At 61.5% G+C, this 11384-nt stretch overlaps 3 protein-coding genes across 3 annotated transcripts; all 3 read right to left on the bottom strand.

Moving 5' to 3' along the window:
• Positions 1–1847: 1847 nt before the first annotated feature.
• LMXM_24_0761 (malic enzyme) lies at positions 1848–3563 on the bottom strand (the record flags this gene model as incomplete). Its single annotated transcript, XM_003875840.1, has 1 exon — positions 1848–3563. The coding sequence occupies one exon, from the start codon at positions 3561–3563 to the stop codon at positions 1848–1850; it is 1716 nt and encodes a 571-aa protein (XP_003875889.1).
• Positions 3564–4480: 917 nt separating this feature from the next.
• Positions 4481–7873, bottom strand: LMXM_24_0760 (DNA repair and recombination protein RAD54,putative; the record flags this gene model as incomplete). The annotated part of the gene is made up of 1 exon (XM_003875839.1): positions 4481–7873. The coding sequence occupies one exon, from the start codon at positions 7871–7873 to the stop codon at positions 4481–4483; it is 3393 nt and encodes a 1130-aa protein (XP_003875888.1).
• Positions 7874–10148: 2275 nt separating this feature from the next.
• On the bottom strand, positions 10149–11129 carry LMXM_24_0750 (conserved hypothetical protein; the record flags this gene model as incomplete). Its single annotated transcript, XM_003875838.1, has 1 exon — positions 10149–11129. One exon carries the CDS (start codon positions 11127–11129, stop codon positions 10149–10151), a length of 981 nt encoding a protein of 326 aa, XP_003875887.1.
• Between the last annotated feature and the right edge of the window lie 255 nt (positions 11130–11384).

The following is an 11384-nucleotide window of genomic DNA, read 5'->3' as shown; positions in this document are numbered from 1 at the left end:
CGTCGACGACATCGCTGACCGCAGATGGGAGCGGGGGGGGGGGGGAACAGGTGATGATGATGACGGCAGCACCTCTCCTGCGGAAGCATTCGCGTTCATTGCTTCCTCTGTGGTTTCGCTCCTTTAGTTTCCGCTCATGAGCCCGGAAAGAGCACCAGAGGAGCCTGTGCTGCAGCGTGCGCATTTCTCTGCCACACACAACATGTGTTCATCCCCAGTCCACCCGCGCCCCCGGCCAGCCCCGTCACAAGAGCCCCCGTCCCCGTGGCGCGAGGCAGCGCGGCACACACGCGTTACGTCAATGGTGGTGGTGGTGGGGGAAGGGAAAGTAAAGCGACGCATCGCGGGAGGCGAGCGGGGCCCACGCGCACGCACAACGGCGTAACAGAAAAAAGAAATAAAATGCTTTTGCAACGAAGCAAGTGTCGGGCTCCGACGTGACAAGACGAAGAAGGAGAGCGACACCTCGGGCCTGCGCGTGCTGATGTGCCTACGTGAGACAGTAACCATAGCAGGAAGAGGGAGAGAGGAGGGAGGGGGGAGGATGGAGCGTGTTCCTGTGGGCCACACGCACGACCACACTTTCTCATCCACACCTTCACTCCCTACACGCCCGAAAAAGATACCCGATTACTCTTGTGCCAGTTTTCCTTGTTGCTCCCTTTTCTGGTTGCCCTCTCTTCCGCTCTGTCCGTCTCCCTCCGCTGGTGCGCCGTTCCCTTCTCCCTCGCCGCCCCGCCCCTTCTGTCGGTCTCTCTCTCCACCCCACCACTCACGTCCCCCTGCTTTTGTCGACTTCCGGGATACGGGAAGAGGGCGGGAGAGGGGAGGGGGGAGGGGGGTCGTCGTCTCCAGTGTGCCGGAGCGAGCAGGCGGCGCCAACACGTAGGAGGCGCGGAAAGGGGAGAGATGAGCTCGTTGGTAGACGCTCAGGACACGACATGGCGGGCGAGTGCGACGTCTTCGCACAGAAGAAGCGAGATGCACACGCACACCCAAACGAGATATCCAACAGGGGGCCAACACACACACAACACACAGAGCGAGAGGGACGGAGAGACGCCGGGTGGTGCGCGCAGGCAGCCACCATGTGGCGTGAGCATCCGTCCCCCCTTCCTCCTCCGACAAAACAAAGGAATTTCACGCACGTGCGAAGGAAGGGAACGCGTCAGCGTGAGCATCGGCACATCCGCAAGCGGATGCATCCCAGAGGAAGAAACGCACGCATGCCAGGAGGCACACCTCCACAACCGGACGAAGGCGGTGCCCAATGAAGGGGGCTCAGGGGAGGAGGTGTCACAGGAGGGTGGGAGGGGGGAGGAGGGTGAAAGAGGGAGAGAGAGAGAGAGGGGGAGATCCACAGAAAAGCCAGAACAAAAGGCGAAAGGGGGGATGCGTGGTGTCGGGGTTCAAGCAAGAGGCGGCGGGCACACACACACCCACACACACACACACACACGTGTACGCACGCATCGCCATCTCGAGTAAAAAGGAACGGAAGCGAGGCAGAAAGTAGAAAGGGGAGGGGGGGGGGATAACGGTAAAGGAGAACTCCGAAGAGTGACAGATGCGCCTACGCACACGCGAACAACTGCAGGAAGGGCAGCAGCAGCGGCCCAGAGGCGCGCAGACGAAGGTACTGCACGCAACCATGCCTTCATGGAGGGTGCCGATAAGGGGAGGTGAGGTCGGGGGCGCGGGACAGGAAGAGGTGAGAAGGGCCCTATAGGTAGCTTTGAGTGACAGATGCGCGTGCGCATGGCAGACACAACTACACGTATGCAAACTGCGGCACCGCCTTCCCTCAGCGCTACCGTCGCAGGGTGCAGACGTCTAGCCGCCGCCCTTCACAGGAGGCTGGCGTCCAGCTCTGCCGGGTAGTGCGGCACCCACTGAGATGTTTTTATGACCGCCAGAATAGCATCCTTCTCCCGCGGCAGGTCCTTGTTTCCGTCGATCCCGAGGCGCTGAGCCTCCATGATAACCTCGGTGGCGATGTGGGCAGAGATGTTATGGATGTCACCCAGCGGCGGGTACAGCTGCTCCGCCTCCATCTGCTCGGGCGTCGTGAGCAGGTTCAGGCACGCCGAGGCAGCCACAAGGAGGTCGTCCGAGATGTAGGACGGCTGGACCAGCGCGCAGCCAAGGCCGACGCCTGGGAAGACGTACAGGTTGTTGCCCTGCGACGGCTTGATGGTCTTGCCGTTGATAGTCGAGGGCGGAAAGGGGCTGCCGGAGGCGATGATAGCTGCACCGTTGGTCCAGCGGTACGCATCATCTGGCATAACCTCCGCCTTGCTCGTGGGGTTCGACAGTGGAAAGATGATCGGGCGGGCAGCGTTGGCGGCGACGCTCTTCACTATCGCCTCCGTGAACACAGGACCGACCCCGCCCAGGCCAAGGAGGGCTGTCGGCTTCACGAACTGCACCACGTCCTCGAGCGACTTCAGGTTCTGGCTGTCCTCGGCCGAGATGTCCTTGCGCGACAGCAGTGCCTTGTGAGCCGCCAGCTTGTCACCGCGGGTGTCACTCACCAAGCCCTTCGTGTCGACCAGGTAGAACGTCTTCAGAACCTCAGCAATGTCCACGTTGTACATGCGAGAGGCCAGCTGAGCGATGTTTTTCGCCACACCGACGGCAGCGGAGCCGGCGCCGAAGACGACGATGCGCTGTTCCAGCGGGCCAAGCCCGGACTTCTTGACAGCGTTCAGGAAGCCAGCAGCGATGACGGCGCCGGTGCCCTGGATGTCGTCGTTGAAGCAGCGGTACTTCTTTTGGTAGCGCTCCAGCATGTCGAAGCAGTGGTTGTTGCTGAAGTCCTCGAACTGCACGACAGCGGAGGGCCAGGTCTCCTTCACAGCTTCCATAAACTCATCCAGCAGGCTGTAGAACAGATCGTCATCGAGGCGCTTCTCGCGGGTGCCGAGGTACTCGGGATCGTTCAGATACCGCTCCGTGTTTGTGCCAACGTCCATGACGACCGGTAGCACGCGGCTCGGATGCAGGCCGGCGCCGGCGACGTACAGGGAGCACTTGCCGATGCTGATGCCGATGCCGTTGGCGCCGAGGTCGCCCAGTCCGAGAATGCGGGAGCCATCAGTGATCACGATGACGTCGACGTTGTCGTACAGGGACTCTTTCATCACCTCAGAGAAGTGACTCTTGAGGTACTTGCTCAAATACATGCCGCGCTCACGCACCCAGTAGTTGCTGAAGTTCTGGCAGGCCTCACCGACGGTCGGCGTGTAGATGATGGGGAGCAGGTCCTCGATGTGGGCGAGCACGAGGGCATAATAGAGCGTTGTGTTCGTGGCATGGATGCTGACCAGATGGTGGTAACGATTGATGGGCTTGTCATAGCGGCACAGCTGCGTCCAGGCACGCTCAATCTGCATCTCGAGGGTCTCAACGGTGGGCGGCAGGGCACCAAGGATGCCAAGCTTCTTACGCTGCTCTGTCGTGAAGGCGGTGCCACGGTTCAGGTAGCGGTTCGTCAGGACATGTGTACCGTGCGAGTGCACGTGCGACGCCATCTTGGTCTGCAGATCGTTTCCGAGGGACATTCTAGTTGGCGCTACGCGTTAACCGTGTGTGCGGGGCAGAGGGAGGGGGTGGAGGAATAGGGGGGTGGGTGGGAGGAGGAGGAGGTGTGAGTGGGCACGAGTATTGCTTGATGAATCCGCGCGCGGGTCGAAATGGGTGGGTGGGTGGGTGGGGTTGTGTTTGCGGTGAATGACGGAGAAGAATGTCAAAGGAAAGCGGAGGGGAGGGGGAGGTAGGGGTGAGGTTGAGAGGCAGTGTGGGATACAGGGGAGAGGGGGGAGGGGCGGCGGCCCGCTTCTTTCGCCCTGGGGACGGCGGGGAGAGCCCATAAAGGAGAGGAGAGACGCGGCACGTCGAATGAACAGGCTCGCCTCTATCTGCCTCTGCCTGCCTGTCTTCCACAACGCGTGCGCATTTCTCTGCCACACACAACATGTGTTCATCCCCAGTCCACCCGCGCCCCCGGCCAGCCCCGTCACAAGAGCCCCCGTCCCCGTGGCGCGAGGCAGCGCGGCACACACGCGTTACGTCAATGGTGGTGGTGGTGGGGGGAGAGAAAGTAAAGCGACGCATCGCGGGGGGCGAGCGGGGAGTGGGGCGAGATCGCGCACATACGTAGACGCTGGAGGGAGAGGGGGGGTGGGAGACGTGCGCTGCAAGCTGCACCGCGCTAGGCATGGAGGGTCTGCAAGACAGGAGGAGGAGGAGAGAAAGAACGAAAGATGCTTCGGAGGCGTGCACAGGCGATGACGCGCGAGAGGAGTGGATCGAGAGAAGCACAAGCAAGTAACCCAGAGGCCCAAAGAAGCGAAACAACACGCGCTGCGCACCACTGCTGAAGGACAGACACACGCACGCCTGTCCACTCACAGCAGACATCCTTGTCGACTGTATCTGCGTCGACAACCACTGAATAGTGAAGAGGGACTTCACGACGCTAATCACTGACCTCTTCGGACGATTCGAGCTCCGCCTCTTCCTCGTCATCGTCGCTGTCGATCACCTCGATCTCCATCTCGCTCTCCTGCTGCTGCATGGCGGCTTGGCTGGCACACGTGATCGTTTCCTCGTCCTCCTCAAAGGCGGGCTTGTCGACCTTCACGCGGGTCGACACCACGGGCCCGGCCATCTTGGTGTTATCGCGCTCGTCAGCGAAGAGAAAGGATAGGAGGAATGGCGCGTGCTGCGCCACGGCGCGGGTAACGCTGTCAAGGTTGAAAGAGTCAACGGCGCTGATGTGGCGCCACGCCTTCAACTCATCCATGCGTGGCCCACTCTTCTTCTTTGGCTGGCCCACCTTGCGGAACTGCATCTTGAGCTCCTCTGCTTGCTTGCCGCGGCTGCTCGCGGTCAAGGACTCGACGGCCTCGCAGGATGTGCAGCCCAGCAGGTCGTGGGTGTCGCACAGCGTGTCGGCCTTGTATTTGAAGAGGGACTTGAGCTCCTCCAGTGTGAAGTGCTGCTTCGAATCCTCCTGCATATCCACCACGTTCGCCGACAAGCCTTGCTTGCTCACTTGCCGCTGGTAGATTTTCTCTTCGATGGTGCCGGTGCTGAGCAGGCGGTAGATGAAGACGCGCTTCTTCTGGCCATCACGCCACACGCGGCCCATCGCCTGTGCATCGTTTGCGGGGTTCCAGTCAGGGTCGAAGAGGATCAGCCGGTTCGCACCGATCAGGTTCAGCCCGACACCGCCGGCCTTCGAGGAGAGCAGAAACACGACCTCCTGCGAGCCGGGCACGTTGAAGTAGTCCACCAGCTGCTGGCGCTTCTTGATAGGCGTGCTGCCATCAAGCTGGAAGTACGCGATCTGCTTCGAGTTACACAGCGCCGCAATGATGTCGAGTGTTTGCGTGAAGTTCGACACAATGACGAGCTTGTCGTGCTCGCCGTTTCGCTTCAGCTCGTCGAGCACGAGGGAGACAAAGTGCATCTTGCTGCCGCAGTCCATGTTCAAGCTACCCGGCTTAAACCCCTTCGGTAGTACAGAGAGGGGGATGCCTTTCGATTCACCTGCAGCGCTGCTGCGGCCGCGACGGCGCCCAGCCTGCTGTTGCTGTTGCTGCTGCTGCTGCTGCTGCGCCGACGCACCTGCCGAGTTGCCAATTTGATGAGACAGATGCACCGCGTCGTGGAAGAGGTCCATGTGGTTGCACAGCTTCCGCAGGGCGGAGATAAGCACCAGCGGCGTGCACTCCGCAGACTCGACCACGTCGGCCAGCTTCTGATAGGCGAGCTCCTGCTTCTCTCCCAGCCGCACGAAGACGGTGACGTCCACCTTGGGCGGCAGGTAGGACTCATTGATGGACTGCGTGCGGCGAAGGATAAAGCGCTGCGTCAGCATCGAGAGGTAATGCGCGCGATCGCGGCCAAGAGATTTGAGGTGGTCTGGGCATTCCGGGTCACGGCCAAGGGAGACGGGCTCCTCGAAGACGCGTGCGAAGAGGTCACGGTTGCCGAGGATGCCGGGGTTGACGAAGTTGACCATGGCGTGGAACTCGGAGAGGTCGTTCTGGATGGGGGTACCGGAGAGAATGACGCGGTTGCGCGTCGGCAGCATGTCCACCGCCTTTGTCGTCTTCACCTCCGCGTTCTTGAGGCGGTGGCCCTCGTCGCAGACGACCAGTTCGACAGAGCGCAGCCCCGAGAGGCGGTCGATATACTTGCGCAGCTGGTCGTACGAGATGACGAGGACGTCGCCATCGCCGTCGAAGCGGGAAATAATGCGGTCCCCCTTCGGAGTCGACTCGGAGATGGCGAAATGCCTCACTGCCCCTTCGCCCAGCCATTTGTCGAACTCGTTGCACCAGTTCTTCACCAGCGAAGACGGCGTCACGACGAGGCACTTGCGGGCCGTCGGGTGGCCGTGCTTGCCTTGCTTCAAACAGGTGTAGATGGTGGCCACCGTCTGGATCGTCTTACCCAAGCCCATCTCATCGGCCAAGATGGCGCCGTGGTAGCCGAGCATGCGCTCGCCCGTGATGCAGTCGAAGAGAAACTTTACACCAATGATTTGGTGCGGCCGCAGCTTGTCGCCAATTATCGGGTCCACAACGACGGAGACTTGCCGACGGCCGTGCACGTCGCGCTTGTAGTCGGCGCGGAACAGCACCACCGCCTTCTCGCGGTCCGGGTCGTGCAGCGGTTGCAGCTCGTCCATGATGATGCCGTTCTTGCCCATCTTTGGACGCCCGGCTACGGGGACGACGAAGCCCGTCTCCCCATCCTTGGGGCGGCGGCGGAATAGGATGGAGGCGAAGGCGCTGCTGTTGCTGAGCGAGTTGCCGAAGCTCATCCCGGGCTTCCGCGCCTTTGCCTCCTCGGCGGCCACGGCCTCGGCCTTGGCCTTGGCCTTGTCCTCCTTCACGCGGAGGTCATGCTCGGAGCGCAAGAAGAACTCGCCGCTGCGGAACGCCTCCTCGGTGAGCGCCGTGATGAGCAGCACATTCTTTGTGCCCACCTTCAAGACGCTGCCCGCCTTGGCATTGTCCACTTCCTCCTGCTTGATCGGGTAGCCGGGGTCGGGCCGGTTGCCGTACTGCCGCCCCACGCGGTCGTACATCATAACCCCCAGCAACTCTGTATCGATGATGACGATGCCGACAGATTCATGCCGCGTAGCACCGTCCGTCTCGACCTGGAAGTACAGCTTGCCATAGGGGCTGACGGGGTAGCGGCTCACCACCTTGTCCGCTGGGATAGCGTCCTCGTTCGCGGCGGCGGCGGTCTCATGGCCCTCGCTGGCTGCCGCGGCAGTGTCACCTGCGGCAGGCCCTGATGCACCAGGAGCCGCCTTCACGCCTCCAGTGCCGGCCTCCACCTTTAGCATCTTTGCAGTGTCGCCTCCCTGGCTCCCGCTGCCCTCAGAGTCCTCGTCCGTCTTCCCTCGCGCTGCCGCGGCAGCTTGGAGGGCCCGCGCGGCCATCGCTTTGGCGGCGGACTCCGGCTGGTGGTAGTCTATCTGGCTGCGCCGTGCCAGCCGGTAAGCCAGAAGGTCATTGTGTGCTGTACTGCCCACGCTGTGTGGGGTAACGGTGGGGTACATCACCTCGCGCCGAGCGCCAGTGGAGGTGACACAGGTCACAGTTGGGCCAGGCAGATCCACGGGGTCGTCACTGATGTGGCTGGCATCCCCTGAGCCGGGTGCCTTGAAGCTGGCGTTGCTGAGGGCCCGCCAACCGGTCATGAAGCGCGGAACGGCGGCAGCCAAGGTGGCAGGCAGTAGTGGGTGCGTGCTGAGCTTGCGCTCCGCCGGCTTATCCTCACCACTCGTTGTGGGAGGGCGGAACGTGCCGTTGGCAAAGCCGCTACCTGCCGCTGACTTGCGCATCGTCACGTTGGCTATCGCCCGCCGACACGAACACCGCGCCCCAAAACGAAGGCGAGAAGTAAAGGAAGGAGAAGGCGAAAGTGTGCACGACGACAACGACAGATTCGGCGGAACAACCAGGGGTGGGTGACGCTGTGATACGGACCAGGCAAGCAGAGGGAACGTGTATGCACGTGTGTGTGTGTATGTTTGTGTGTGTGTGTGTATGTGAGGGGGTGGGTGGGAGGAGGGGGATTGCTCAAGCGAAAGGATCTTGTGCCGAGAGGGTTTTGCGTGTGTGCGTGTGCGTGTGTGAGTGTGCACGCACAGAGACACAAGGTGTGGAGGAAGAAGCAGGGAGGGCCGGCTGGTCGGTCGGTGGGGATGGCAGGGAGGAGAGAGTGGGCAGCAGAGAGGCAGCGATACTAGGCATGTATGCCGTGCTGTGTGGAGGTGTATGCGGATCTGCGGGTAGTGAGAGTGTGTTGGTGCCCCCACCCACCCCTTATTGGGAAAATGTGCAGCTGCCCCTGCGTGTATGCGCGTCTGTGTGTGTGTGTGTGTGTGACCGAGCCCTCCCGCACTCGGTCACAGTAGGTGACGGGTGTGATAGATGTCTGATGGCCGTCTGCCAGCTGTGTGCCGTGGCTGGTATTGTTACGCTGTGTGCAACTGTGTCTATGTGTGAACTCTAAAGGGTGTGTGTGCCTCTATGCGAGCCGTGCACCACCGTCCCGCTGCTGGTGACGTTGATGTGCGGAGTATTGATGCGTGATGCACGCATCGGTGTATAGGCCTGAGATAAGACAGAGGCACGCGGTAGGGCGCAGTGCCACGTGAGTGAGCGACTGTATAGGTGCAGCCCGCATAGACGACGTGCGTACGCTTGTGGGGTGCTCGCTCTCGGGGTTTTGGGCGTGCTGATGGGACGCAAAAGACGAGCTGAAGAATTTTTGAGGCTCAGCGACTCACTTACCCGATGATCGCGGAGAGGTGTGACGAGTGCCGCCTTCCTGCTTTCTCGGCGCACACAACGCCGCTGTAAGAGAGAGAGGAAGACGGAGCGGAGGGGAGTCAGCGAGGCGTGCGCGCGTGGTCAAGTGCTGCCGCGCACCATCCTGATGCCCTCAAAGTACCAATAGGTGATAGGTGAGGGAGAGGGGGTGCAGAAGCGCAGAAAGTGATGAGAGCAACACGCAGTCGTCTGTGCACGCACGCACACAAGCAGGTGCAGCGGCTGCTTCCAGCGCTACAGGCTCCGAGTCGTGGCAAACGGTGTGCGCCTCCGCCTCAGCGGTCGGCGCCCGGCGCAGAAACACTACCTTGTCTTTGAATACGCGGCCACTGAGCAGCTCTGCGGATAGAACGCTGCTCGATGGCGGAAAGAATACAAGCGCTGCCGTTGTTGCAGAGGGAGCGGAGGTGGTGGTGGCGGGATGGAGGTCAACAGCTTCGACGGTGCCGCGAAACGTCACAGACTGTCGAACGTCGGCTGGGGAGAAGCCTTGGAGGAGTGGGCCAGTGAGCGGAACGGGGTTTGGTGGTGACACGAAGGCCCTGGATCTCAGGTCGTGTCGACTTGCTTTGGAAGGTCGGGTTGTGTGTCGAGTGGTCTGGTGGCTGCCGATAAGCGGTTTTATCGGGGTGGGTCGGTCGATGAGGTGGACGTGGAAGAGAGCTACGAGATGCAGAGCCCTCACATTTGCCTACTACACGTAGCCCGAGACACCAAGTCGTCAACTCTTTCCTTTTTGTTTCTTGGTGTTGCCGTTGCTCGAGTTCACGCGAACGCGTTCACCCTGTGGTGTGATCTTCGATGGCGCGTGCGTGCACTCGTGTGCGTATGTGTGTGCGTGAGTGTGTGCACAGCCTTGAGAGGGTATTGGTGAGGGAGCTCAGCATCGGCCAGCGAGCGCACGCCCCTCTGCCTTCCCTTCCCCTCTCCTCCCCTCGCCGAGGGAATGGGGACAAGCAAGGATACAAGATGGTGAGCAGGAATAATGGCTTCTCTGGACGCACCGCGGGCGCGTGTGTGCGTCTTCCGATGCCTCGACAGCTCTCTCCCTCGTTCTCATGTATCCTTCATCCTGCTTGTCGTCTGTACAGCTCACCCACCCACACGCACACACGCACCGTTTATCTGTGTTGCTGGCCCTGCCACAACCACAATCTATATGCCGTTGCGTACCGCGTGGCGGCTGCTCGGAGAGGCGCGCAATGGGACATCATCCTGCTCGCCCGCTCGAGTATGGTGACAACGACCACCATCCCCATCAGCGTCGCAGCCGCTTGCCTGTCATGAGGCCTGCTGCACCTTTGTTTTTGCCTCGCTGCGCATCTTCTTCTGCAGCTCTTTGCGGTCCATGAGAAGCGTTACGAAGGTGCGGATGGTGGCATCCATGTTGCGTCTCTCGGCACCCGTCTTGGTGCTAGCCAGCTCTACAGCGGCGGCGAGGCAGGGATAGCGCTTGGAAAAGTCGTACACAGCCAGTCGGTAGCGCATGTCTTCCATAGACCGCTGCTTCTCGGCCAGCTCCTTGACGAGGTCCTTCTTCTCGGCAGAGAGGGCCGCCACCTTTTCTTGCATCTCTGTGAGCTCCGCAGTGGTAGCGGCGAGCTGCGCCTCCAGGCGAGACTGCACCACCCTATGAATGTCAATCTCTTCCGCCTTCAGCGCCGGATCAGTGAGGGCGGCAACCGCCGCGGCGTAGGCTTCCGCCGGGCTTGGATGGGACGCGATCATCGCACACGCGGTGTCCACGTCCGCCTCTGTTATGCCGACGTCTGTCTGCGTGTGCAGAAAGTGCCCACGCATGCGCTCGTCCACGTCTAGCTGCATGTCATCGATCGCGAACCATCGCCCGCCAATTGCCTCTGGGTGATCCGTGATGTGCGTGTGCAGCCAGCGGTACACCTCGTCCACCCGATCACGCACGAGGCGCTGCTCCGATGGGTCATCGGGGTAGTACGTCACCGAGCTCACTAGCACCGTCCCGTTTGGCGTTCTCTCCGACACGACAGGGATGCCGTCGCCGGCCTCTTTCTGCATGAACGTGTTCAGCCGGTCCACCATGACAGGGTGGTTGCGCCAGGTGGAGGACAGCACGAGCGTCACCCTGTCGCGTCCTCCGAGGGCGGCGATCAGCCGCTTGAGGGTCTGCGCACACGTGCCGCTAAGGTCGCCACCGCCGAAGGTGAACTTCGGGACCGGCAGGAGAACGCCGTCGATGTCGAGGAAGACCACATAGCGGTCGCAGAGGCCGGCGTCGATGGACATGACCGGGGTAGAGGGGAGGGGGGCACAGAATGGACAAAGAAGGTGGACGCGTGGGGGTTCTCTTGCGCTGCCACTAGGAAAGGCAGTGCGATAGGAGCTGTGTCGAAGCACGCCCTCCGCCCCCAGTGTGTGCGTGTGTGTGTGTGTGCTGATGCGCTCGCTACCCGCCACTGCAGGTTTGCTAAGCCCGTAGAGACCTGTGACATGTAGGGGAGAAAGAGAGCAGTGAAGAATGGGCAGGTGTGTGTGTGTGTG

The sequence above is a fragment of the Leishmania mexicana genome, chromosome 24 (genome assembly GCF_000234665.1).
Source record: "Leishmania mexicana MHOM/GT/2001/U1103 complete genome, chromosome 24".
NCBI classification, from domain to species: domain Eukaryota; phylum Euglenozoa; class Kinetoplastea; order Trypanosomatida; family Trypanosomatidae; genus Leishmania; species Leishmania mexicana.
Note: the sequence above shows the minus strand (reverse complement) of the source record. Positions and strands in the feature narration are given on the sequence as shown.